Raw genomic sequence first — 27,295 nt, forward strand, 5'->3', positions numbered from 1 at the left:
GTTGTAGATTTATTACCATTCCACTGTCATTGTATTATAATCCTGTAGTTCACAAATTGTAGTAAACTGTTACCTGTATCAATGCAACAGACATACTGTTTCAATGACTGTAGCCAACTCAGTAATTTGAGTTGTGTCTACAGCAAAAATATTGACAAACTGAAAATAAGTAGAAGCATTCCGGCAAGGTTTAAAATGTACAGGTTCATAAAATTACAAAGACAACAAGCATTCTGAGAGTATTGCATTAGCAATACTATTCCCCTACCGGCAAGTGTAATCTGGTTCCCGTTAAAAATTGAAAATGCCATAATTCTGTCAAAAATCAATGAAGCGGAATGAAATGCAAAATTGATCTATAACACATCAAGGTAAAGTCACATACCAAAAATCAGCTCAATATCTGCAAGTGTTTAGAAAAAAAGTGTGGAAAACCCTGAAAAATTGAGAAGGTCGTAATTCTGTCAAAAATCACTGAAGCGGAACAAAATGCAAACTTGATCTGTAACTCATCAAGATACACTCACATACCAAAAATCAGCTCAATATCTGCAAGCGTTTAGAAGAAAATTGCGGAAAACCAAGTGGGACAGATTGACAGACAGACAGAAGGACAGACAGACGGACGGACAGACTCAGTGGAAACCTATAGTCCCCTCCGGTTTTACCGGTAGGGGACTAATAAATATAAAATCAGCTTACATTTCTAAAATTACCAGCATTCAACTCTGTCAGTTGAGGTATGCTCATCAATTCTTGAGAACTCTCCAAAATTCTTTATCTCTTTACCAGAAATAATCCTGAGCGCACTCTGGTGCCTGCTTTGTTGAGCAGGCTTCTGGACAACTCTTTTTCCCTTAGTTATAGATGACAGCAGGATGGTGTGCTTCCCATCATCATTGTCATATCTGTCAGAGGTCAAAGTTTTTTCTCAAAAATATAACTTTAATAAGATTGTTCTTAAAATTTTGAATTAGGTTCTGTACAAAGAGAGGGTCAGATCTTAAAGATCCCAGTACTTAATTGTCAAGTAGGAGTTCCATATCAAATACAGGTAGGTGTTTACTACAATCACCGAGTCACTGGATACCTACATTTACAGGGATAATGGAATGGTTCTATCTATACAAAAACAAGAGGCCCATGGGCCACATCGCTCACCTGAGCACATTGGCTAGGCAAAAGCACAAATCAGTTCAGTATTGAAAAGATTACCTGGGGTTTGGGGGGGAGGGGGGCTTGAATTTTAAACTACCTGATGATGCTTCCATGTCAATATAACAAATGGCTTTATTGTACTTGTAAAGATTTTAAAAAAATTTTCCCATATATTCCTTTGTAAAAATTTGATCCTCCATTGTGGCTCCTCCCTCTCTCAGGGGTCATCATTTGAACTTGAATCTACACTACCTGAGGATGCTTCCATATCAATATGACTAAACATAGCTTTCCTGTACTTGAGAAGAAATATTTTCTCTATATGTTCTTATGTAAAACTTTCAATCCCCCAATGGGCCCCATCTATCCCTTGGGGGTCATCATTTGAACAAAATTGAATCTACACTACCTGAGGATGCTTCCATATCAAAATGACTAATCATGGTTTGCAGTTCTTCAGAAGAAGATATTTCCCTATATATTTCTACTTAAGACTTTGATCCTCCATTGTGGCCCCATCCTACCCACGGGGGTCATGATTTGAACAAAATAGAATCTACACTACCTGAGGATGCTTCCATATAAATATGATTAATCAGGGCTTTGCTGTTTCTGAGAAGAAGATTTTTAAAATTTTTCCTATACATTTCTATGTAAAACCTTGATCCTCCATTGTGGCCCCGCCCTACCCCCGGGGGTCATGATTTGAATAAATTTGAATCTACACTACCTGTGGATGTTTCCATATAAATATGAACAATCTGGGCTTTGCTGTTCCTGGGAAGAAGATTTTTCCTATATATTTCTATGTACAACTTTGATAGTCCATTGCAGCCCTGCCCTACCCCCGGTGGTCATGATTTGAACAAACTTGAATCTACACTACCTGAGAACGCTTCCATATAAATATGACTCATCATGGCTTTGCTTTTCTTGAGAAGAAGATTTTTAAAGATTTTTCCTATATATTTCTATGTAAAACTTTGATCCTCCATTGTGGCCCCGCCCTACCCCTGGGGGTCATGATTTGAACAAACTTGAATCTACACTACCTGAGGACGCTTCCATATAAATATGACTCATCATGACTTTGTGGTTCTTGATAAGAAGATTTTTAAAGATTTTTCCTATATATTTCTATGTAAAACTTTGATCCTCCATTGTGGCCACGCCCTACCCTCGGGGGTCATTGTTTGTACAAACTTGAATCTACACTACCTGATGATGCTCCCATATAAATATGACCCATCATGGCTTTGCTGTTCTTGAGAAGAAGATTTTTAAAGATTTTTCCTATATATTTCTATGTAAAACTTTGATCCTCCATTGTGGCCCCGCCCTACCCCCTAGGGTCATGATTTTAACAAACTTGAATCTACACTACCCGAAGATGCTTCCATATAAATATTACTCATCATGACTTTGCTGTTCTTGAGAAGAAGATTTTTAAAGATTTTTCCTATATATTTCTATGTAAAACTTTGATCCTCCATTGTGGCCCCACCCTACCCCCGGGGGTCATGGTTTGAACAAACTTGAATCTACACTACCTGAGGACGCTCCCATATAAATATTACTCATCATGACTTTGCTGTTCTTGAGAAGAAGATTTTTAAAGATTTTTCCTATATATTTCTATGTAAAACTTTGATCCTCCATTGTGGCCCCGCCCTACCCCCGGGGGTCATGATTTGAACAAACTTGAATCTACACTACCTGAGGATGCTTCCATATAAATATGACTCATCATGGCTTTGCTGTTCTTGAGAAGAAGATTTTTAAAGATTTTTCCTATATATTTCTATGTAAAACTTTGATCCTCCATTGTGGCCCCGCCCTACCCCCGGGGGTCATGATTTGAACAAACTTGAATGTACACTACTTGAGGATGCTTCCACATGAGTTTCATCTTTCCTGGCCGTATGGTTCTTGAGAAGAAGATTTTTAAATGTTGCCATTATTTTTTCACTAATTCCTAATTATCTCCCCTTGAAAGAGGGCGTGGCCCTTCATTTGAACAAACTTGAATCCCCTTTACCCAAGGATACTTTGTGGCAAGTTTGGTTGAAATTGGCCCAGTGGTTCTTGAGAAGAAGTCGAAAATGTGAAAAGTTTACAGACAGACAGACAGACGGACAGACAGACAGACGGACAGACAGACGGACGCTGGACAAAATGTGATCAGAAAAGCTCACTTGAGCTTTCAGCTCAGGTGAGCTAATAAAACTAACCGAGATATTAACAGAAAATTTGATTTACCGATAACAAAGGATAAACAGCTTCTCCCTTTACAATGCAGGACACCTATTTCACACAGTCACTCGATTCTCAATATTAGGTATAGACAACCATAGCCCTTTCCACAGAAAATCTTACAACTACGATTAAAATTTGACAACTCCGTTATTTCTTTGTTTAATAATAATTTTTTTCTAAAGGATTACTCACCAGATATACATTCTTATGTGATAGAAACATAGGATTTTTAGTGATCTTCTATGGCCTACTGCTGCCTAAATACTTTTAAAGAATTAGAAAATTTTGTCTTAGTGTTAAGATATTCTGTGAAAAGGTCTACTGGATCTCACAACACTGTTACCCTAGTATCATGTACAACTGATATTTAAACACACACTCAAAACCCTTGCTTCATGTACAATAAATATTCAAAACACACAACCCTGGCCTTGCATCACATATACTGTTTGCACCATTGAATCACAATTCTTCCTTGAACAAACAATAATTTCAAAAAAAAAGTAAAGTAATAAAAATTACTTTTTTTTAACATTTGTGATGATAAGTTAGAAAATCTGACTTAAATTTTATGTTTAACATTTGTTTTGTTTGAAAACATTGTGTATCTTAATACACGCACTGCAGTATTTTAACATATATCAATAAATTAATATCTTCATAAGCACCTACTAAAATCTAATATGATCAATGGACCTGTATCTTGACCACTCTGTTGGGGAGTTCTACAGCACTAACTTTGAGGGGCCACATCCCTCCTATGATTCCTGCTTGTATAGACACACCCATGGCTACAGCTAACTCAGGGTCCACATGAGTGTTCAGATCTTTATTGAAAAACTCTCGAATCAAACCACGAATCTTTGGAATCCTTGTGGATCCTCCCACTAATACTATCTCATCAATATCATCTTTTTCTAGATGAGTAGCCTCCAACACTGTCCTGATTGGCTCCAACACTTTTAAAAACAGATCTTTATTTAATTCTTCAAATTTGTCCCTAGTGATGGTTTCTTGTATATGGGAATATTTTCCCAGAGAGTGAAGGTAAAGCTTTAGTGGAGTGCTTTGTTGGTGGGTCAGATTAATTTTGACCTCTTCAACAGCCAATCGAATGGCTTGTAAGTCTTCCCTGTCTGATATATTCAGGTTAAACTTGTTTTCTATTAGTTCTTTTACATAATTGTACAATCTTAGGTTAAAATCTTGTCCACCGAGTCTATTATTTCCTGAAATAACAATTATAACAAATATTAGGATACTAAATGCCTAACCCTATCATCATTCCTCTATAATAAAAAAACATACATGATCTAGTTTGATTTATCTTAGTCTATATTTAATTGGAATCCTACCTGCCATCCCCTGAGTGAGAAACATCCCCCCTTGTACTATGAGTAGAGACACATCTAGAGTCCCACCTCCTAGATCCACCACCAGGACTGTCTTCAGCTGTGGTTTGGTGTGGAGTCCATAAGCTAAGGCTGCAGCTGTTGGTTCATTGATCACTCGCCACACCTCCAGACCTGTAACAGGTATATCAAAATAGATCAACTCTGACTCAGGAAAAATGCTACACCTCCAGACCTGTAACAGGTACAGTCATTCAACATTGACTTTAGGTCTGCATTGACTTTAACACCACACCTATTACAGGTTAAGTCATTTTTTAATATAGGTCAACACTGACTCTGACAAATGCAGGACAATGTCATCTCTAAGCTTTGAACAAAAGGCATGTATATGTGTGCACACACAGAAGTAATGAGTTTCTGTTCCTTTTCTTTTTTCTGATGAGATATAATCTGTTGCTTATATTAAAAAGAAATATATAAAAAATGTAGAAGTGTGGGAAAAGCATTATGAAATACATACCATAAACTACTATTGTACATAAAAAATTGTTTTATTTTTAAAAAAAGATGTATAAATGTCTCAATTCTGAATATCTTACCAGCAATACTTCCTGCTTTCTTCGTGTAATTTCTCTGCATTTCATCGAATTCTGCTGGGACAGACATGACACACTTTGTGACTGGGGCAGTTAGGTTCTTCTCAGCTACATTTTTCAAGAACTTTATTATGACAGACCCAATCTGCTCAGGGGTGTATCTCACCTCAGTTTTATTGACGTTCATTACATACCGCACCATTCCATACTCATCAGCTTCAAGCTAGATTTAAAACATTTGACAAAATTGTTTACAAGAGTTGTATAGAATTGTTATCTAAATGATAATTCAATGACATCCACAAACATGAAAACTTCTTTGACAATTAAGCTAGAGTACTTGCCTTGAATGGGTATCTCTTCTGTGCCTGTGCCAGCTCATCTGTGGTGTATTTCTTTCCTATAAATCTTTTGGCATCATATATGGTATTCTTAGGATTGTGTTCTGCCTGCGCTACAGCTTTATACCCCACCACAATCCCATCCTCACTGAAAAATATTTACAAGGTTTTGTCAAATTCTTGCAGTTTTCCAAAATTGTTTTACAGAGGAATTTACAAGTGTAAAAAAAGTGAATGTGTTCTTTGTCAAGAGCTGATATCTACAACAAAGGGCTACCTACTGCTGGAGATCATCTTAAATGTTTAGTTCCTGTGAATCATCGTCTATATGCACCTTATACCTTCCACAAAGGTGTAAATATACTGTGGATCATGTGCAATATGTATAATGCAGCAAAGTTTACAAAGTTTATTTAATTTAGCTTTTCAACTGCATAACCTGCTATATACTTCAGAAATCTCTGTGCTGAGGGTGTCAATTTTTTAATACACTACATATGTTGACAAAATTTTACTTGCACATGAAAAATACTGTGTGTGTACTTAAAAAAGCCAGCTTCTCATTTATCAGCTTTGGTTGATGCACTAATTCATGAATACTGCTAAGAAATCATTTATAAATACAATATACAGCACAGACAAGTATAGTGCTAATTCTTGACTTAGCCAATAGCTCCATACCCAGTGTGATTGTGCTAAATTTGAATACACCAATTTTTGTACGTGACCAATACTTATAAAAATTTACCTGAAAGCTACCACACTGGGGATACACTGGTGACCATCTTGGGCTTCTAGAATGTCTACTGCTCCACTCACTGCATGATAAACACCCACACAGGAAAATGTTGTTCCTGAAATCAATCAAACTTTACACTGCTGAATTTTATATATAAACGAAAAACAAGAAACTTTAATTTCTACTAGATATACATTGTACCATCTCTCTTGAGAGAGAAAGAGAGAGGGAGATATGTCGTAAAGTTAATGAGTAATATATTAATAAAATTGTAATAAAATTTGAAAGATAAAAAAAAAATTATTTAGATATTTACTTATTAACATGGTTAAACTTGAGAACAGTGATTTTACTATCATATACACATTATAATATTATACATGACATAACAGCTTGAAATTGCATAACAATGTATCTATTTGACAAAAAGAAGACAGAGTTTTTGTAATTTTGAAAATTAGGGCACTGATCATCCTGAAAAAAATAAAATTGCCCTTCCAAATTTTCTTTGGGGTTTATGAATTAATGTAGTGAACCATATATCAATATTATTGTAACAAAATTGTTACAAAATTTGGGCCCTATCAAATTTCAATGAAAAAGACTTAAAAGTTACTATATACAGTTGCAATGAAATCTATTTACCTAGATCAATGCCAACTATTTTAGGCTTTGGAGGAGGTAGATATCTTTGGGCAAAATATCCTGCCAACAGCACAGCTAGAATAGATGTACCTGCAAAGGTAAATTCAACTTCAGAAATATGCTCAAAATTCGTATTTCTATATATATCTTTTGAAGTATTTTTGGACAAAAGATAGGGGTCCATTCAGAAATTATCTTTTCACAAACATTATCACAATCTAAGCAATTTTGTATCATGATGCCAAATATTCTTTTCCTAATGTAGACTTTGTTGTTCTTAAAATAATAGGGCTGGGTATTATCTTAAATTTTATCTTAAATCTAGCTTAAATTTTGTATTACAATTACTGTGATATTTTTACCTGTCTTGTGAAATGTATTGCAATATCTTCAATAAAATTAAAATGGAGTTTTCTTATTTACTTTTACTTGTATGCAGAATATACATCACTATGATAAATAACCAAGAAAAAAATGTCTTGTTGATTTAATTACAGTGATGCACCAAAACGCACAAATACAACAGCTTATGTCTTACTGTTTGGGAACAAGGAACGCAAACGTTTCTGACCTCTTAAATTTGGGTGACATGAAACACCGAAATGATCAGTTTTTGGTGAAATGATGGTTGAATATCATGAAAAAAACAATACGTGGTATACAGTATACTATTAAACCCATAAATGGTGGTCAATTTCCTCAGATTTATTTACGATAAAATTGGCTATAAAACCCTAAGGGTAAGGATTGAACTAAAAAAAGTCTATACTTGTAAGGTATTAGCATTATTAACCCTATGAATTGAAATCCACAGTCATTGCAGTTTTTTATCAGTCGATCATTTCACGATATTCAACCGTCAATTCACTAAAAACCAATCATTTCGGTGTTTTGATGCACTGCATAAATTTTATAACTGAAATCCTAGGTTCAAGCATTTTGCCACTATATTGGTACTACACAAACATATTGTATCACAATACGATATTTTTTGAGAACGAACTGAAATATACAGATATCGGTATTATTGCCCAGCCTTACAAAATACCAATGACAGTTCGAAGTGTTCAACATGAATTACAACAATGATTAACAGATTAATCTCTCATTCAATTTATTTCATGGTCAGCACAAGCTAAAAACGATAAGTACAGTCAGTACATTTAGCTATGTAGCTAGAATTCCCTACTTAGCTTTATTTAGCTACTTCAGGTAGCTTTATTTAGCTTTATTTAGCTATTTCAATGCAACTTTTCACAATTTTGCTTTTTATTTATACTCGGGATTTTTAAAAAAGTAATCCAAAGCAGAGATAGTATGAACATTGCGGTGTTTGAACATTTTGAAGCAAAACATGTAATTCCATTGTTTGGATAAGTAACTGTTCACTATCTTATGTGCAGTGAGGCATGGGTTAGTATGATTTCTTCACATTGTGATGAATAATTACCAATCAATTATCATGGTAACCAGAACTGTTCTTCTTTGTTATTTCATCTAAGAAGTAACTGTTTGGTCACAAATTAACTGTTGTATATAGTCCCAAAACTTTTCGAACTTTGATTGCAATTGCGCAGAAAATGACACATCTTCAAGAGGGGTTACTGTCGTTTCGCACCAAAACCAGAACGCCACATGCATGAGCGCCCCAAAGATTTTTACCGGCACCCAAGTACAAGTATGAGCACCCCAAATCTAAATCATGAGCGCCCCAAACTTATTTCATGAGCGCCCCAATTAGTATTTCGAGCGCCCCAAATAATATTGTCCGATCTAAAGGAACAGATACACAGGTGCTCATTATGTGATATTTTTTTACGTAGCACTTCAACAGTTATATATATTATTTTTTTTTTTGAACATTTCATTTGAATCTATGTTGAAATTGACATATTTAGTTGCAAACAATTGTACGAAATATTCTGTTTGCATTTCCTTCTTCAAAAGAACACTGGTGTAATATTCTTTTAAATTATCAACTTTTAATTATTTTTGTGTAATTAAAAATGATAGTATCAAAGTCTGAGCACCGCCGTTATCCCAAATAAAAGAAACCCCCAATTAAAATCTCATAATTTTTTTTACCACATTGTGATGAGAAAAATTGTCAACAGACTGTTCAATGTATGATCCATCTGTGTAACCATGCTTGATATAATTCACATGGAAAGGTTGCATAAGTATTAAAAATGCCGCAGAAAGACCAGAATTACGGTGTATATTTGTAAAACTTGGTCTGAAATGATGTGGATGCCTGAAATTATGTTTACTGTGTATAAACAGACTGCTAATCCCACTTGGGTTAAGTTATCGATCTAGTGATAGGTGTGTAATATTATGTGGTATTACATAATCAGGTACACGACAATCAATGAAAACACGAGGCATGTGCACTATACAAACTCCAAGATGGAATCATGGATATACCGAGATTTTGAACCACATCACTAAAATCAGTAAAAATTTAACAAATATACTCAATAAATGACTTTTTTTATATGGATGGATGGGTTGAATACACGTGCATGATTTTTTTTTTTAATAATTGGTACACCGATTTACAGAAGATACATGTAAGCTATAAGGTCTACAAGACCACATCTTTCTAAAATAAATATTTCTAAACTTATAAATAAATGACATTCTTAAAATTTTTCTGTGGGTTATAAATCCTAATTACTGGAGAAATACACATAAGTGTTCAAATGCAAGTCTATTCTATTCTATTCGTACAGCATAGTAGCTCTTTGTGATGAACCTGCTTATAAGCACTTTTAAATTAAAATTAAAAAAAACCCAAAATAACAAATTATGGTTCGGGTATATGTACATGTAGGTATGAACACGGAAAGAATTTTAGTACATTTTATAATAACTTCATATACTGCTAGTTTAAAATATTTGGGGCGTTCGTTTTTTACGTAAAATTTGGTGCCTTAATGATATATATAATTTGGGGCGCTCGTCAATTGTTCATATCAATATTTTTTAACATTGAAATGTAATTAAAAAAATGCAATAAAAGCAATAATTTATTTATTTACTAGTTAATAAGCCTTGGGGCGCTCGAAGTGCTAATTTGGGGCGCTCATGAAATAAGATCGGGGCGCTCGTGATTTAGATTTGGGGCGCTCATATTTCTACTTGGGCGCCGGTGAAAAACTTTGGGGTGCTCATGCATGGGGCGTTCTGGTTTTGGGGCGCAGTGACTAGCACCCTTCAAGAGTAATTTTTTCATGAATTGTTTTCAGATGAGTTTAAAGTTGAAAATGATCACTGTATCAATGTGCGATTTTCTGCATATCCTGATAAAAATGCTAATTTAATAAATAAATCTGATTTAGAAGCTAAATAAAGCTACTTCAGGTAGGTAAATAAAGCTATGTAGGTAATTTTAGCTACGTACAGCAGCTAAATCTAGTGATTGTCTGATTGTTCCAGACCGATTAAAAAAGCAAATTAAAAATTAATGTAACACTACAAACGACTCACCTAGAATAATAAATGTACTACTCATAATATTTCAGTGGAGTTTTATCTTTGTCAATCCAATATCCCCCTCTAATTTGCTTTTAACTATTGACAAGAGAAAAAAGTCAACTCAACATATGTTCGCAAAACAGGAAGTGTACGTGTTCATGCTCAGGGAATGTTAGAAGTCGGGCAGATGACCGCAGAATTCCGGATTTTCCAAATAAACAATTAAAAAAACACGGATAAATAAGCAGAAAATTATGCTTATTGTTCGACAAATAAGAAAAATATATAATAAAATTAAATTTTACCCAAGTGACCTCTTAATTCAGACATAATACATGAGGCCCATGGACCAAAACGCTCACCCGAGTCACTTTGACATTGTTGTTCTTCATCAGCTGATTTTTTTCTTCAATTTCATATTTTTTTTACTCCATATTGTGGACCAAAATCTAGCCCTAAGAGAGCTACGATTTAATCAAAGTTGAATCCACACAACGTACAATATCCATTCAATCAACAACATGGCCTTCTCAGCTATGTTAGGAGGGAAATGGAAAATGCGATCTTAGTACATTCTTAATATGTATTATTTTTAAAATTTTTTGTAACAAAGTAACTGTATAAATGTAGGGAAGGTAATAGAGATAACCATAATGGATAGGTTTGTGGCATACTCAGTACCAGTTACATCGCATGTATCAGCTGTGTATCACGTGGCTGGTATAAAAATAGAATTGTTAAGCTGAATGAAGAAAATGACGCTAGTGCAAGGGCATACGCATGTTTTTGGAGAAAAAAATTATACATATTAAAAAAAAATTACATCGGCTTCCCAAAAAGTGCTGGGAGCTAGTTTGAGCTGTTTCGGAAATATTCGTAATTTTGCCGCAAATGCGTATAATAGCTAAAAGTTCCCACTTCGATTAAATTCTGACATGAATAAAAAATAATGTTATGCAGACCGGAATCAGCTACCAGCACTTTTCAAAATATACATGATATAAGCAATTGATATTCCATATTTCAACTCAAACAGTCTAGTCTATGCCCTTGCACTTTTGAGGTTAATCAGGTATACACTTATCATGTTAGCGATATTCTTTACATTCTCTGTCTTTATGCAGCTCCATATCACCTAGATAGATTAATAATCTATATTATTGTTTTAAATATGTAATAATGGGTTATTTGCTATATATATTTTAAACTGTAAATAAATTGAATATAAAATAATTTAATAAATAAACACATTGCCATAAATAAATATGAATTTAAACTTAAACTCCGTTTGATAATTACATTTACTAACCTTACTGCACATATTGCATGGTATACTTATTTTAGATTTAGAGTTATCTTTCATAGTTAGAACTCTCTAGTTTATTCATTAGTATATGAGAACCAGTTTAGAGGTCAGAAATAGTCGATTGGCTATTCTTGTTTTGGAGAGATTTTATTGGTAGGTCATTGAGGTCAAATTCCTTAGTGAGTTACTTTTTGTCTTTTGAAATTCACTTTGAATCCAGCCACAAGCCATAGTGCTGGGATCTTGTCTGATTAGTTATATATACAGTACAAATATTTTTTGACTGGACTATAAGACCTGATCACAGTAAGTTCTTTAATTTCTTTTACTAACACTTTATATGTCATTTGCTTGGTTGAATGAATGAGTATGGATGAAATAGTATTTGATGAGTAAATGGTTACAAATAAATTATTTCCTTTTAATTTTATTGATAATGTAAGCATTTTTGTAATTATTAAACCAATGGATCCACTCCTCTGGATCACTTGTACTGAGTCAAGTTAAGGCTAGTGACATCATTTATGATGTTGCTTCTAATTACACGGCAGTATTGTTATCAAATGTGATTTTACATGCTTTTATAAATACGCAATTGCTAAATTAAATGAATGTAAGTTGTTATTTACGCATCACCATGTGGTAAAATAGATTGTTGTCGCTTGTTAAATTTTTAATGACGTCACAATGAAACTTCCCATTCGGTGCATCACAAATGTGAACTCAAGCCTTCCTTAAGGTCAAGATCTATTAAATGAAAGGTGCCTTCAGATTTCTGAAATCTGAGAAACAAGATCCTTTACAAATATGGCTTGGCGAAAGTAGGTGTATCGGGGCATAATTTTTAGGTAAACTCAACGAAAAATGATACTTTAAACTGTTATTTTCAATGAAAAATGAAGGAAATCAGGTATAAATATGGGAGTTTTTTCTTCCTCAGAAAAAGAAAATGTATCAATATTGCCTACAGTCTCTCAGAAAAGAGTTTTTCATATCTTCTTGACCTCTTCTTTAAAATGATATTAATTTGAATATAGGTATCGGGGTTAATTTTGACATGATTTCAAACTGAATTCCATGAAAATGTTTTTTTTTCTACGTAATACTATAATAGCCGTAAAGTACGGGAAAAATTAAGTTTAAATCAATTATGACGTCATATAGGATCTAGCACCAAAAAGACAGTTTAAACTCATTTACTAGATCTTGACCTTAACGTGGCTGAGTTGTTGCTGAGTTGTTGTTCTGGATTCATACAATTTAGTTCGCATGTTCTTGCCACTTTGAAAAAAAAAATTCCCTATATGTATACTCTCTTAAACTCTGATCCCCTATTGTAGTATTTTGAAGAACAAACTTGAGTCTTAACAACCTGAGTTTGGTTGCATATCAATATACCCAGATAATGACTTTCATAAGAGGAAAGCTTTTAAGATTTTTCCGATATATATCTATATAAACTTTGATTTTTTTTTATGAATCGATATCTACAAACCTATTTTGTTTTCATATGAAGCAGAATTTATTCAAAAACTTTTAAAATGAAAAGAAGTTACCTGCTGTGGCTTTCAATTCCACATTTAGATACATGTATCGACGACTTTTAATCAATATTAACAATATTCATTTTCATTCCGTCGTTGATTCGATATATCCTTTTGAAAAAAAAAAAAAACACTACAAAGCGGGAAACATCTCTTTCGTATTTGGATATTTTTGGATATTTTACAAGAAAAAGACATTAATGGCAGCCTAACAACAAAAGTGATACACGTGATGACTTCAATTTTTTTATCGTCAACTTCCCTTATTATCTAGCATAATACATATACCATTATCACCTGCATATGGCTTATATGTCTCCCAGTTGATTTGATAAGCAAGAACATAATCTAAGTACGAACAATTTCTAAAATGAGACACGCTATTGACAAATAAGTTGATGATACAAGGATATCAACAGTCTCGTTTGAAGACAACATAACATAAATTCTATAGTCAGTACAATGACCTTGTTAGCAAATACAGTCTATCGTTAACTCGAATGTTGACTGTTGTCTTTTAATACTGTGAATTGTTAGAGTTCGTTAGACACTGAATTGTCTACTGATTTTCCTGTTAACCCGATCATGATAATGAGCACAATTTGGGTGTGACGGGTCGACAGGGAATGCTTCCTCTTCCATGGCATTTGTATTGTTCCCATGGACTTTTGAGCACGATTATTGTTCCTTATTTTCATTTCTCACCCACACCATAATTTTAAACTAAAGGCTCAAAGAATATGCGCATGACAGTGTAACTCGAATAGTACGTGCAGTGTACATATACAGATGATACCGTATGAATAACTATTGCTCGATGACCTAGTCGCAAAAGATCTGGGTGTAGAATCAGATTGTTTTTAAAAAAGTAATTTTGTAGGAGACCAATCACAAGATATGAAAATTTCCGAGATCCATTTTTTTCATTGAAGAGGCTGCAGGGTTTGATGTCGAAGAGCCTATTTTTTTTAAATTATCGTGAAGAATGGTTGTATAAAGTGTATAAATTCTTATGTTCCGATGCTATTGATTAAAAAAAAAAATCTCATGATTTTAAATTTCCTAAAATTTCTTTCGTGTTTTTAAGAATCAACATTTAAGGAGGGATTCTTCTCATAAGAACACTTATTTCTTATATTTAAAAATCAATGAATTTTTCACAGAATCAAGAAGACAATATCACTAAGTGATGGTATCAGTTAGATTAAATTTGACCGTTTTATATTAGAGGCAAGGTCAGGTCAAGGTCAGTACCTTTTCCCTGGACATTAAGAATAAAAAAATTACTGTTGCCAATCATGCGATGCCTACTTCTATTTCAATAAATTAAATGTTTTTCTTTTTGCATAAAGAGATATTACCATATAGGGTCTATAAGATGATATTACCAAATTGACATAAATAATTTAACTAAATTGGATATTGGCTAATCCGAATTTTCTCTATTTTTCTTAAAATTTTAAGATATTTTAGTTATTTTTATATATGGTAAAGTTGTCACATAAAGATACAAAATGATATAAAAACAAAAAGTTTTGACCGTTTACTAAGAGAGAAAAAACACTTTTTATGGATTTTTGGATCAAATCTGAACTTGAATTGGAAGCTTTTAAAAGCTAACATAATTGTAGTTTGTTTGGAAAATCACATTTATTTGATATATTTTAAAACTTTATTCCCTTATTATTAATTTAACTTACATTTAAAAATTTTCTCCAAGTCTTTGATTGTGTAAAAATTATAACTTAATTCGATTCATTGTTTTATAATTATTTTGAGAGGCAGAAAAGAAGATATTTTCATACGCCGCCATTCCGCCAAAAATATAGTCCCTGCTAGATTTCAAACTCAGTTTACCATTTCTATTTAAAGTTGTACAATTGTGATGAGGAAAGAAAAATATGATCTTTTAAATCTCTTATACATCTAAATATATAAAACATATATTAAGCAAATATACCTTGAATATTTTCATCTAGTCAGAAACCAGACAAGAATCCCTCCTTAACTAACACCACTTCCAGAATCAGTAGTAGAACATAACGTGTCAAGTTTTTCATTCACAGTCTTTAATTTTTTGTCACAAATATAGAAGAGAATATGTAGAACTAGACCCTGCGATGTATCTTTATAAGGATTAGTATAACGTTTTTGTAGAACTAGACCCTGCGATGTATCTTTATAAGGATTAGTATAACGTTTTTGTAGAACTAGACCCTGCGACTTATCTTTATAAGGATTAGTGTAACGTTTTTGTAGAACTAGACCCTGCGATGTATCTTTATAAGGATTAGTATAACGTTTCTGGAATCCAGTATAGGTGCAGTAAGTTCACTTTCATTGACCGGAAAGGTAAAAAATGTAAAAATGAAAAGTGTTTTTGAAGAATATGACGGTATTCAGGTACACGATAGCACAAAACAAAATTTTAAAGAACAACATAAAACTGTTTTAAGAAAAACAACTGCAAAACTGTTCCGAAAATTTTCATAATGCATTGTCATCAATCGATTACTGATACCTAATTTTAACATCCCCCTGTTATTCAGTACAGTTTGATGCTTAATGTGGCTCCCATTTAAAGAACCCCAGATTTTTTTTTCAGTAAGTGCTTGCAACATATTTTCTTCATGGCTTAAACAGAAAAAAGACGCCAAAACCCGTAAAACTAAACATTTTCCATGAATCATTGACCAGACTTAAAATAAATTGTTTTTTGACCTCTAGACACAACCTTTTATATGTAGTGCCTAGATTTCAATCACCCGTTTAAGTGGGATTTTTAATACATATATACAAGGAATGGTAGAATACCAATCTTCTGTCGACAATAATAAAGAGTAGCAGATACTAATAAAGACTGTAGGTTCATCAACCTAAAGATGACAGGACGAAGACTGTTTGAAAGGAATACCAATTAATGGCTGGCAAGAGAGGCCTTTTTAAAGGCTAACCAGGCACATATATTCTAGTGGATTATTACGATACCGTACATCAGGATGTTTTGTATAATCTTATGACAAATAAAATGTACAAGACAACTGTTACTACAGATGATCTAGCTGCAGTCTTCCCAGCAAACTTGATACTAAGAGATTACATAAAATAGTGAAGCACAATTGTGTGTGATACATTTATGTGATATGGAGACGAAAGAGATGAAAAACGAGCAGAGAAAACAAAAATTAGAATGCATGTAAATGTAACTTATTGCTTCAATATGGCAAGCCCTTTTACTATTTATTCGTAAAATAATTTTTTCTTTCAATAAGAGAGATATCTCTTTAGCTTAGAGAGATATCTCTTTAGCTTATAGAGATATCTCTTTAACTAAAAGAGATATCTCTTTGACCAAGAGAGATATCTCTTTGACTAAGAGAGAGATCTTTATAACCTAGAGAGATATCTCTATAAACAAAAGAGATATCTGTTTTTGCAAGAGAGATATCTCTTTTACTTAGAGAGATATCTTTTTAAGCTAGAGAGATATCTCTTAAAGCGAGAGAGATATCTCTTAAAGTTAGAGAGATATCTCTTTAACAACGTTAAAAGAGATATCTTTCTAAGTTAGAGAGATATCTCTTTAGATTTTCAAAAAGGAGATATCTTTCTAAGTTAAAGAGATATCTCTCTTAATGAAAGAGATATCTCTTTTCAAGTTATCCTTAAAATGAAATAATTATTCCTCCCTTATAATACGAAAGCGAGGCTAGACACCACATGGCAGGAAGTGTAATGTTTGATGATCATATATACGGGTAGATCTCTGCCTCTGGAATAGATTCAGCATGCCCAATCCCAGAACGAAGTATGTAGAAAGAAATGCCAAATCCCTTGTTTGAAACAACAAAAGGATAATGACTACTTTAATTTTTTGTTGATAGAAATGCTAAAGTCTTTATATTTAGGAAAACGAAAGTAGGCTAGCAATAATCTCAACTGCGATAGACCGAATTTTCTCAGCTTTTGAAATAATCAGCTGTTTCTAATTTTAAATCTAGACAACACTGAATTACTTGTCATATTTATTTAAGTTATATTGTAAAAAATAGGTCAAATTTAAAGACTACTTTAATTAACATCCTCGTCAAAATCAAGTCGGAGAAATCGGGTGGGGGCCTATTCCGTTGAACAGTGAACTTTTGCTGAATATTTTTATTGGGCGTAGTTAATGTTGTTTTGTGGAAAAAAGTGGGGAGATTTGCTCCCAGCCAACCACCAGCAATTCTACAATTAGCCCCATTAGGTTCTGATACTCGTAGTTTAATGCACAGGTGCTTGGGGACAGGACCCCCCCCCCCCCCAGGCCCGTTGCAACTCTAATGGGTACTGGGTACGTCGGCCCAGTAGCTCAGTGGTTAGAACACCCGCACAGTTAGTGGGAGGTCCCGGGTTCGAATCCCAGTCTGGCCGACATTTTTCCCCGCCTGTTACATTTGGCGCCCAACAATAAAACCCATGGGTGGTTTAAAAGAGTCTCGGTGAGGTTTTCAGGATGGAAAACCTCAAGAAAAGGGGGGGAAGAGTGTAACGGGGACTGGGTCCATCGGCCCGGTAGCTCAGTGGTTAGAGCACCCGCACAGTTAGCGGAAGGTCCCGGGTTCGAGTCCCAGTCTGGCCGACATTTTTCCTCAACTGTTACACAACAATTTCAAAAGGCAAAAGGGGGGGGGGGGGGGGGGGGGTAGCAATTTTTCCAAAAAACATTGATGGCTCTCTGAATTATTTTTCATGATTTTTTAAAGCATTTTGTTGATGTATAATGCACTATAAAAATTCACAATTGATGGAATATAAGCTATACATGTATATGTATCCAGAGATATATATGTATATACAAACATTATTGAATTACTGTTCTACTTAAGTTATGAGGAGGAATGCTGTCCAGACAGTTACACTTCTGAGACATGTATTTCCTAGAGCACGGTCCCTTGAAATCTTTTGTAGTTTAGGGACTCAATTGTAATGCCATATATGGCTTCCTGGTGTAAGGGAGATAATTGAAATTATTCATCAACTCTGTTTTGCTTAGACTCAACATCTAGTATTTTTATGTTCTGTATTGCTGTATGTTCATGTATTTTTTTTGTCCTCTTGAGTGTTACAAATTATGCTTGTATCTATGTTATGCCCCCAGTGGGACCATGATTGGCAAATAAATTCTATTCTATTCTATTCTATATGTCTCTGGTATCTGATGTATCCCCCCCCCCCAAAAAAAAAAGAAATATAAATAACCTCTCTATTTATATCATTGGTATATTTTTATACATAGCTTATTAATGCATTAATTGTGAATTTTTATAGTGCATTATACATCAACATATATATATTATACATCATACATATATGCTTAAAAAAATAAATCAAAAAATAACTCGGGAAGCCCAAAATTTTAGAGGGTTGGGGTGGGTCGTGTTCCTGTTCCCTTGAAGCACCTGTGGTTTAATTATGTACATTTTGTCTCTTGTCTTTTATACAATAAGCTGAACTCTGATTGATTGCAAAGATCAATAATATGCGCTAGTTATTATCTTTCAATAAATCACACAAAAAATTAACAAATTTAAATAAATTCAGTCTAACTAAAATTAGATCTTTATTCCACTCCAACAAGATTGCTACACATTGTGATCTAGTTGGGTCTAATTTTAATTTTTTCTGCTCTCACTAAAGGAAAGGGATCAAGACATTCTTTGATTTTTATGCAAATTCTATTGTGTGAAATGGAAATAAAAATTATAATAATGGATTGCCAAGTCATAATTGCAACACTTCTTTTATGGAAATCTATAGCTTGAACTTGTTTTTTTTTTTTTAGAAGTTTGAAAATTTGCCTTAGCAGAATAGAAATACTTTCCTTGTCATCTGAAATGTAGCAGAATATAGGTAACCCTTAATCTTCAGAATTTTTATGCCCCCGCCATAAAATGGTCGGGGGGGGGGGGGGGGGGGGCATTTAGTGTTACCCTGTTCAGTCATTCTGTCATCATTGAATTTCCGTTCATTATCTCGGCAACAGTTGTACACATTCAACTCAAATTTGATATATGGATACGTCATAGGAATATGCAGGTCAAGTTTAAATTTGGTCATGGTATTGATAGTTATCCCCCTTGAACTTGGAAAAGATTTAAAAATTATCAATTTCTAATTATTATCTTGGCTACATATGTTCAACTTACAATTTGCAATTTGAAATTTTGGCTGTCTGCGGGGGCATTTGTGATGTTACCACACACATCTAGTTTGTAAAATAAAATCCTTGCCCTTTGGTCTTTGTTTTCATTTCCAGGCAAAATTAATCTATCATGGTACATGTACATTCTCAGACAATTCCTCGGAATTTTTTTTAAATATTTTTGAAATCAAATATTTCTGAAATTAAGCAAAGTTTACGGTTCAGTGCAGTCATTTAGGGTACATACCAGTAATATTCCAAATCACTTTTCATTTAATTTTATTTAAATGCAAAAGGTGTAAATAATTTTATGCCAGAAATTGGCTGTTTGGTATTGACAGAAAGCAGTTTCAGTGACTATGGCACAACTCATTGAGTATACCTTCCATAAAGTAACCATGACTGGGAGATTTTTTTTATCTCTGATATAGTGTAAAACAGGTCACTTCAAATAATTTGTGTGTTGCAGGTTGAGACATCTGAGTTGTGTCCCCTCCTTTGTCATTATGCCAGCTAGTGGAAAGCTGAGATTGATCGATGTACTCTAAGCTAACTTGGGACTGTGCTCTAGACCCGGTGTATTCCTAAGGGAATAGAGAGCCAACAGGTATTTATTCTTACTGATTGCATGACTAAATATTAATAAAATATATTAATCATATCTTAATGAATTCCATCTGTTCAACAATCTTTGATTTACCTCATTACTTAAAAAAATGTTACACAGAGGAATTGTCCATTACAGAAAGACAACTATAGTTGCAAGGGTCCAATCACTATGAATCGATTTCATTGAACATTTATATGGGAATGGGATATAACTCCGTCAACAATATTAGTTTTTTAATAATATCCTTAGCTTTCAAATTTATACAGAAGGAAGACACATGTAGTTTATGAGATCACACAAAATAAGTTTTTTTGTTTGTAGACCATTCTGCATCATCACATTTATGGTGATATGTTAAATACACATAAATGAATACATGTATAACTTTAATTCACTCTATCTTACAAATTAAAACCCTTCAATATTGTATACACTCTAAAACCCTTCAATATTGTATACAGAAGTAGATGATGAAAGGTTGACACCTACATACACTGTAAATGAACTTAAATTTTAAGAAATACCAGGTACATGTTCTAAGATTGAATTGTGTGTCTTTCAAGCTTGTTTACTTCCATTATGAATTAATAATTAAACCCTTAGTTTGGCCCTCTCTCAATTTCATATTTTTTTTAAATTTTATATTATCTATTCCTTTATTTGCTTAGCTTGACATCATTACTACATTTTGTTATATTTATTCTTGAAATAATAATTTCACAGGTGAATCACAAGAAGCAACTACCTAAACAAAGTTGAGAATCTGAGGGTGTCCTACCAAACCAATCCTGTCCTGTTTGAAGAATTCCAGGCCAAGAAAAGTGATGCACAGACTTCTACACTCTCTGCATATTTACTTGTTTTTAAATGTCTAAAATTGTTTGAAAAAAGTTTAATTACTTACTGGTACCGTGTATATGCATGTATCCACATTTCAACAATGACAAAGCAATTTATTCCCAAGTCAATAAAACAATGTATCAGTGTTTTCAATATCTTTATTTGAATTCAAGATAAAAAGGTTATTACATGTACATACCAATACTTGTTTTTTTTTTGTACTGGTAATACATGCTATGAAAAATTGTAATATCATAAAGTATAGTCACCCTGATGCTTATACTTATGTGACTTTTTTTATTTAAGAGGTCTTCCCAAGTTAAGTCAGTAAAATCTAAATCTGCAAAAATTCTATCATTAAGGATTCAAAAATACCTTCCAGTTATGGCTGGATTGTCATGGATTCTACCTGCATGTATACTATAATTGAACTATGCCTACCGGTATATAATTCAATAACTGTGAACAAACTCCAACATTATACCCCCTATACATTTTTTCTTTCTGATAATGCCAATATCACTTTTCTAAATGTGACCTTGAACTTCCCAAAATGATACTGGTTAAGAAAGAAAAGATGCATCTTCTATTCATCATAAATCTTTAAATAAAAGGGAGATATTTACTGTTTCTCCATTAAGACATTATGGACCTGACATGAGCAATTTTTTTTTGCCAATGACCTTGAACTTGCCACAATATCATGGGTAAAGGTTATGATGTACTTTCTGCTTACAAATAATCTTTGAAGTTTCCAGTTTCAATACTTATCCATGAGGGAGTAATGAAATGAAAACAAATTTCACACATTTACTGCCAGTAATCTTGACATAAGCAATCTTTGTGTCAAGTATCATTTGCAAATTATGCATTTGACAAAGGTAATACACTTTTTCTGCCAGTTACCTTAAACTTGCTTAAAAATGACCTTGATTTAAGATCAGTCATAACCGCAGGTCATGCTCAATATTTGCAATAAGTATGAGCCTCTAAATGTTCTCAATTACAATATATAGTCAAACAGGAATTCTAGACCTCACACTTCATCAAATAACCTTGGGTCAAGGCCAACACACATATATTCAATTTATGCATGGGGCACAAACTTCTAATGCTTCTTCAATAGGAAATCGGGGTTTGGGCTACAGTCAGCTTTTTCATTCAGCCCTCACTCAAAAAAGTGTAAGGTAAATATGAACAACATAAAGAAAAGAAAATGAAAGAAAAGACAAAAATTTTATATTACTTGTAGATGAATGAAAAATGAAACTTATACTTGTGCATTGGGAGCTAGAATTGGGAAAAAAAAAATCTTAAGTTATAAACTTGACTGCCGTTAAATTGAATGTATTGTGTAAAAATATTATACATGTGAAATATTCTACTACTCTCTACCACTGGCCCATACATGTCTGAGAGAGGAACAAATGACAACTCTGCATAGGAGATTGATATCCTACAAGTTTAAATAAGGTCCACAGTATCAGTAAACATAATAAAAAACTATACTAACATCACATGTAATTTTTTTTTTCTGTAGCCAGATTAATAATAGGACAACAATTTCTTCTTGGGTTGCAGTTTTGTTGAAGTGTATACAGTGAATTGTTAAATTATGGTCACTTGACATAGGTGGAGTAAAACCTCTCTTATTGATAAAACTTGGATATTTCAGAGTTCCACAGATCCATATAGGGCATTTAGGTGGGTTCAATTTCTGGTGGCCAGATAGTTAAATTGGTAGAGCAAATGACTACTGATTCAGGGGGCCCTGACTTGAATCCTGGTCAGTGAATCTTTTCACAAAAAATCTTACGATATATTTTTATCTTAAGTTAAAACTTATGATAAAAATCGTTTTCACAAAAATTCTTAAGAAAGTCGTAAGTGCAAAATCTGTCGTAACTTTACGAGAGCCCCAACCCTCTCTTAAGTATTTTAAAACCGATTTTATTGTAAAAATAAAACCGCAGAAATCAAAATACACGTTAAATTGAACTTTTAAAAGCAACTCCCAATTATATTTTATATTATTTCACAATCATTGTTGAAAAATTAAATGAAATACACTACAAAATATTTACGATGTAAGTTTCACTTAAGATTTTCATATGACCTACTTTTACGTCAGACTTGTGATTGTGACGTCAGATTTTAACTTCCTTGCTTCACAAACGATTGCATTCGATGTTTGTTGTCAATAATGTTTGTTATGCTGACAAATGTTGAAAACTAAGTTGTATTTTTATTTTTTTAAGGATTATAAAGCATATTGAAGTCGTTGCTAGGGATGAAGTCTGTCGTAAGTAAAATCTTAAGTTCAATCTGCTACGAATGCGTTCGTGGAACACACTTAAGATTTGTCGTAAGAGATTCTTAAGTTAAAATCTTACGTAAAAACTTAAGATTTTTTGTGAAAAGGGCAACTGGTCCATACACCCCATTGCTTATCTCTTTTCTGTCTATGCAAAGAACTTGACAATGCAGACTTTCCCTCAATGATAGAAGTGCTTGTCTCTGCAGACTGTACTTGTGACCTACACATACACAAGGAAAACTCTTTTAAGACTTTAAGAGAACATAGTGTCTTTTTGAATTGATCTATTTCACGTTTCAATGTTGTTAACAGCATATTTCTAAGTTATAATAAAAAAATACATAGACATGTAAAAATTAACTCACACTTTTTCAGGTAATCATATTGACTTGTTACAATCACTGGAATCTTGGACATCCTTTGCATTCAAAGACAAGTGTCACAGAAAGTGTGTTGGACATACCCTTGTTGCACTTCATATCTGAAACAATGACAGAAAAAATTTGTAGGGGATGTTTCATTAATCATTACATGTAACTGATCTTTTCAAATTAAATACAGTGGTCTGCAACTGCACTAGAAAAACATGAAATCGAAAGGCCCATGGTCACAATGATCACCTTAGTCACTATGGCCATGTTCTTCTTTATAAGCAGATCCCCCCCCCCCCCCCATCTTCTGAAGTAAAACTTGATTGTTTTGCCTGTTCTAGCTGGCTCAACCCTAGCCCCTGGAGACAAGAGGATCCCAGCTTCCTTAGAAATATTACTTATCTTTTTATTGTTCTTGAGAAGAGATTTTTAAAGATTTGTTTCCATATACATTCCATACACATGTAAAACTTTAATTGCTCATATTGACCCCACCATACCCCCCATGTCATAATTTGAACAAATTTGATTGAACATACAAAACACAACCTAATGCTTCCATGTAAATACAGTTGAACTTCAGTATCGAGAACACTGATATCTCGAATACCATGGATATGTCGAAGTCCCAATTGCTTATTGTTTAAGTAATATACCCTTGATATCTTGAATCCTCAGATATCTCAAAGTTTTTCCTTGGTCCAATCGAGTTTGAGATAATGAGATTTTACTGTATGAACAATTATGCCTTAGCTTGATTGAGAATATTCTATAAAAAATTCCTACATATTCTAAAGTAAAACTTGATCATGCAATGTTGCCCCATACTACCCTAGAGGGTCAATTAAGCTATAAATGATCGTGAATCTACACTATATCTACATCTACATAGTACAGCGTTCCATCAAACCTGATGATTATATGCTGGACATAAAGCTTGCACATAAGTTTCATCTTACCTGGCCCAGTGGTTCTTGAGAAAGATGTATATTTATCAAAATGTCATAAAATTTTCACTAATTATCTATTATCTCCTATTGAAAGAGAGCAGGACCTTTAATTTGAATATCTTTCATTTGATCCACAAATTTAGATCAGGTCCCGGGGCCATAAAACTTAGACGAGCTCACTTTTGATCTCAGTCTCACTTTGCCACGTATAATTCCTTTCGTAAAAGTGAGATTGAGATCAAAAGTGAGCTCGTCTAAGTTTTATGGCCCCGGAGCCTGAATTCAAAGCTCAGTTGAGCCTTCAGCACAGGAAAGCTAAATATGTTTCAAAATTAAGGGAACAATCATTTCATTCTAAGAAGGGGGGATAGAGGGCTATATTTCAAGTCAGCTTATTTCTTTCCATACCAGTGAAGGACAAACTAACTATTTTCAAGATGATAAATACAAAAAATTATATATATTTTTTCTCCACTTTAACATTTTAACACCCCCCCTTACACACACACACACATGGGGAGGGGGGGGGGACAAATTATTTGTTTTCAACATTTTGAGGTTCAGATTATTTATTTCCAAAATCTGCAAGTCACTTCCCCCTTTCAGAATCAAATGGTCTACTCGCTTTCCACAGGCACTTGTTTCTGTAATACTTTTTTAACCCATAGTATGATAGTATATTAATAACATAAGGTATCCAACTCGTATGCAGGTAACGATCACAGGGGGTGCTTCCGGAATGTAAACAATGTTCATAAAGAGAAAGAAATATTTGTAGATCTACTAAATTGTATCAATCATCACAATGGGTTTTAAAATATTTATATTTTTTAATTTATATTGTTTACATTTCGGGAGCAAGCCCCTGTGATACGTTTACGATGTTTCATAATCGGCTAAGTTTCCTTACTCTGAACTTCTTTCCATAAATCAGTTGATCAAGCACTTGTAGAAGGACAGCTCCCTTTTTGTGTCGTATCTTGGGGTCATTGTTACACCTGCAAGTCAATAATTTGCTCACAAACACCATAAAACACCACATGTTCTACTTTCTCGTCTCTACTTTCGTTTTGATTTAATGCATTTCCGTGAATATAAAGCTTACTTCCGGTAAAGGGAGAAGTCATTAAAAATGCTTTTTAAATAAAAATAATGTAGAGAGATATCTCTTTGCAGTAAAGAGATATCTCTTTTTGCTTGAGAGATATCTCTTTTGGACACTTTTGAAAGATATCTCTTTCACTTTGAGAGATATCTCTTAAGATAAACTTAGAGAGATATCTCTTTTACTTTGAGAGACATCTCTTTAACTTGGAAAGATATCTCTCAAAGTAAAAGCGATATCTTTCTAGGTGAAAGAGATATCTCTCTAAGTGAAAGAGATATCTCTTAAACGCTAAGAGATATCTCTCTTAACGAAAGAGATATCTCTCAAAGGAAAAGAGATATCTCTTTAAGTGGAAGAGATATCTCTCTAAGTGAAAGAGATATCTCTCTAAGTGAAAGAGATATCTCTCTTAGTGTAAGAGATATCTCTCTAAGTGAAAGAGATATCTCTTTCTTAGAGAGATATCTCTTTAAGTTGAGAGATATCTCTTTAAGTTGAGAGATATCTCTGTTTTTTAAGAGATATCTCTCTAAAATAAGAGATATCTCTGTAATTTTGAGTGAAAATTTATTTTACGAATAAATAGTTAAAGGGCTTGCCATACTTCAAGTCATAATCAATACAGAGAAAACATATTGTTATACAAAGTAGGAATATCCTATTTCTGTACATTATTTGTTTATCCGTGAAAATCTTATTTCAATTTTAATTTTTATTAAATAATTGAAAAAGGTGAAGATAAGTGTTCGATCTCGTAAATTGCACAAAAACTACGAATCATAAACAGGGTATAACCACGGACCCCTGGAAACACAAGAGGTGGGATCAGGTGCCTCGGAGGAGTAAGCATCTCCATTCGACCATGCAGTCACATTCGCAGGATTCACAGGATCGAACTCGGAATTTAAATGAAACATGTCAGTCAAAATATGACCCAAATATTTTTGATTTGATGATACATATCTCCATTTACGAGCATCATTTGATACTATTGTTATGTAGTTTGGAAGACAGGTAATCTAAATTGGACATTTTGGAAGGTTAGCTCCTTAAAATGTTATAAAACTGTATTCAAAACCAATGTATATGAGATCTATTAAAGCATTAAATGATATATTCCCTTATAATATTGTTACATTTTTTTCTTTCAAGGACGAAATGTTTCAATAAAAGTATGTAACCAACAGTGATATTAATAAAACAATATTGAAACTTGTGTAAACTAAATATACAGATCAGAACTAAGGAATAGGAACATATAATACAAAGTGAAAATACCCCATCAACCCTGCGTCTGCAGTTAGAACTGTGAAATATATCAAAATATCATTCACCAGAATGAGAAAGGCTTTAAAATAGTAAGTTAATGTACAATGATGGAGCATAATTATTAAGCGATATTTTTATTAAAAAAATAATTAAAAATCTATCAATTTCTTATATAGTTCATAATAATACAAGATAAAATTAGCAACAATTTACTGACCAGGGAAAA

The 27,295-nt window shown here is 33.3% G+C and overlaps 1 protein-coding gene and 2 long non-coding RNA genes across 3 annotated transcripts; 1 reads left to right on the forward strand and 2 right to left on the reverse strand.

Annotated features, from left to right (window-relative positions):
• Positions 1 to 3,958: 3,958 nt before the first annotated feature.
• Positions 3,959 to 10,691, reverse strand: LOC133193825 (heat shock 70 kDa protein 13-like). Its single transcript, XM_061329759.1, has 7 exons — positions 10,583 to 10,691; positions 7,091 to 7,180; positions 6,455 to 6,560; positions 5,710 to 5,854; positions 5,369 to 5,588; positions 4,770 to 4,940; positions 3,959 to 4,643 (listed from the first exon to the last, which is right to left on the reverse strand). The coding sequence occupies exons 1-7, from the start codon at positions 10,605 to 10,607 to the stop codon at positions 4,102 to 4,104; spliced, it is 1,299 nt and encodes a 432-aa protein (XP_061185743.1). The 5' UTR covers positions 10,608 to 10,691; the 3' UTR covers positions 3,959 to 4,101.
• A 6,488-nt stretch (positions 10,692 to 17,179) lies between these two features.
• Positions 17,180 to 20,998, forward strand: LOC133180447 (uncharacterized). The gene is made up of 3 exons (XR_009720320.1): positions 17,180 to 17,228; positions 20,074 to 20,211; positions 20,938 to 20,998. It is a non-coding gene; the product is annotated as an uncharacterized LOC133180447 (long non-coding RNA).
• A 2,490-nt stretch (positions 20,999 to 23,488) lies between these two features.
• LOC133180455 (uncharacterized) lies at positions 23,489 to 25,685 on the reverse strand. Its single transcript, XR_009720325.1, has 3 exons — positions 25,603 to 25,685; positions 23,737 to 23,852; positions 23,489 to 23,591 (listed from the first exon to the last, which is right to left on the reverse strand). It is a non-coding gene; the product is annotated as an uncharacterized LOC133180455 (long non-coding RNA).
• Between the last annotated feature and the right edge of the window lie 1,610 nt (positions 25,686 to 27,295).

The sequence above is a fragment of the Saccostrea echinata genome, unplaced genomic scaffold (assembly GCF_033153115.1).
Source record: "Saccostrea echinata isolate AGI-Se365-2 ecotype Australia unplaced genomic scaffold, CSIRO_AGI_Sech_v1 ptg000001l, whole genome shotgun sequence".
Taxonomy (NCBI): Eukaryota; Metazoa; Mollusca; class Bivalvia; order Ostreida; family Ostreidae; genus Saccostrea; species Saccostrea echinata.

What these genes read in the sequence shown, in the direction of transcription:
- LOC133193825 (XM_061329759.1), bottom strand. Translation starts at nt 10,607, where the DNA reads ATGAGTAGTACATTTATTATTCTAG. An exon ending in AGAAGAGATACCCATTCAAG is followed by an intron (nt 5,589 to 5,709) that starts GCAAGTACTCTA and finishes TTTTAAATCTAG; the next exon opens with CTTGAAGCTGATGAGTATGG. An exon ending in GAAAGCAGGAAGTATTGCTG is followed by an intron (nt 4,941 to 5,368) that starts GTAAGATATTCA and finishes TACCTGTTACAG; the next exon opens with GTCTGGAGGTGTGGCGAGTG.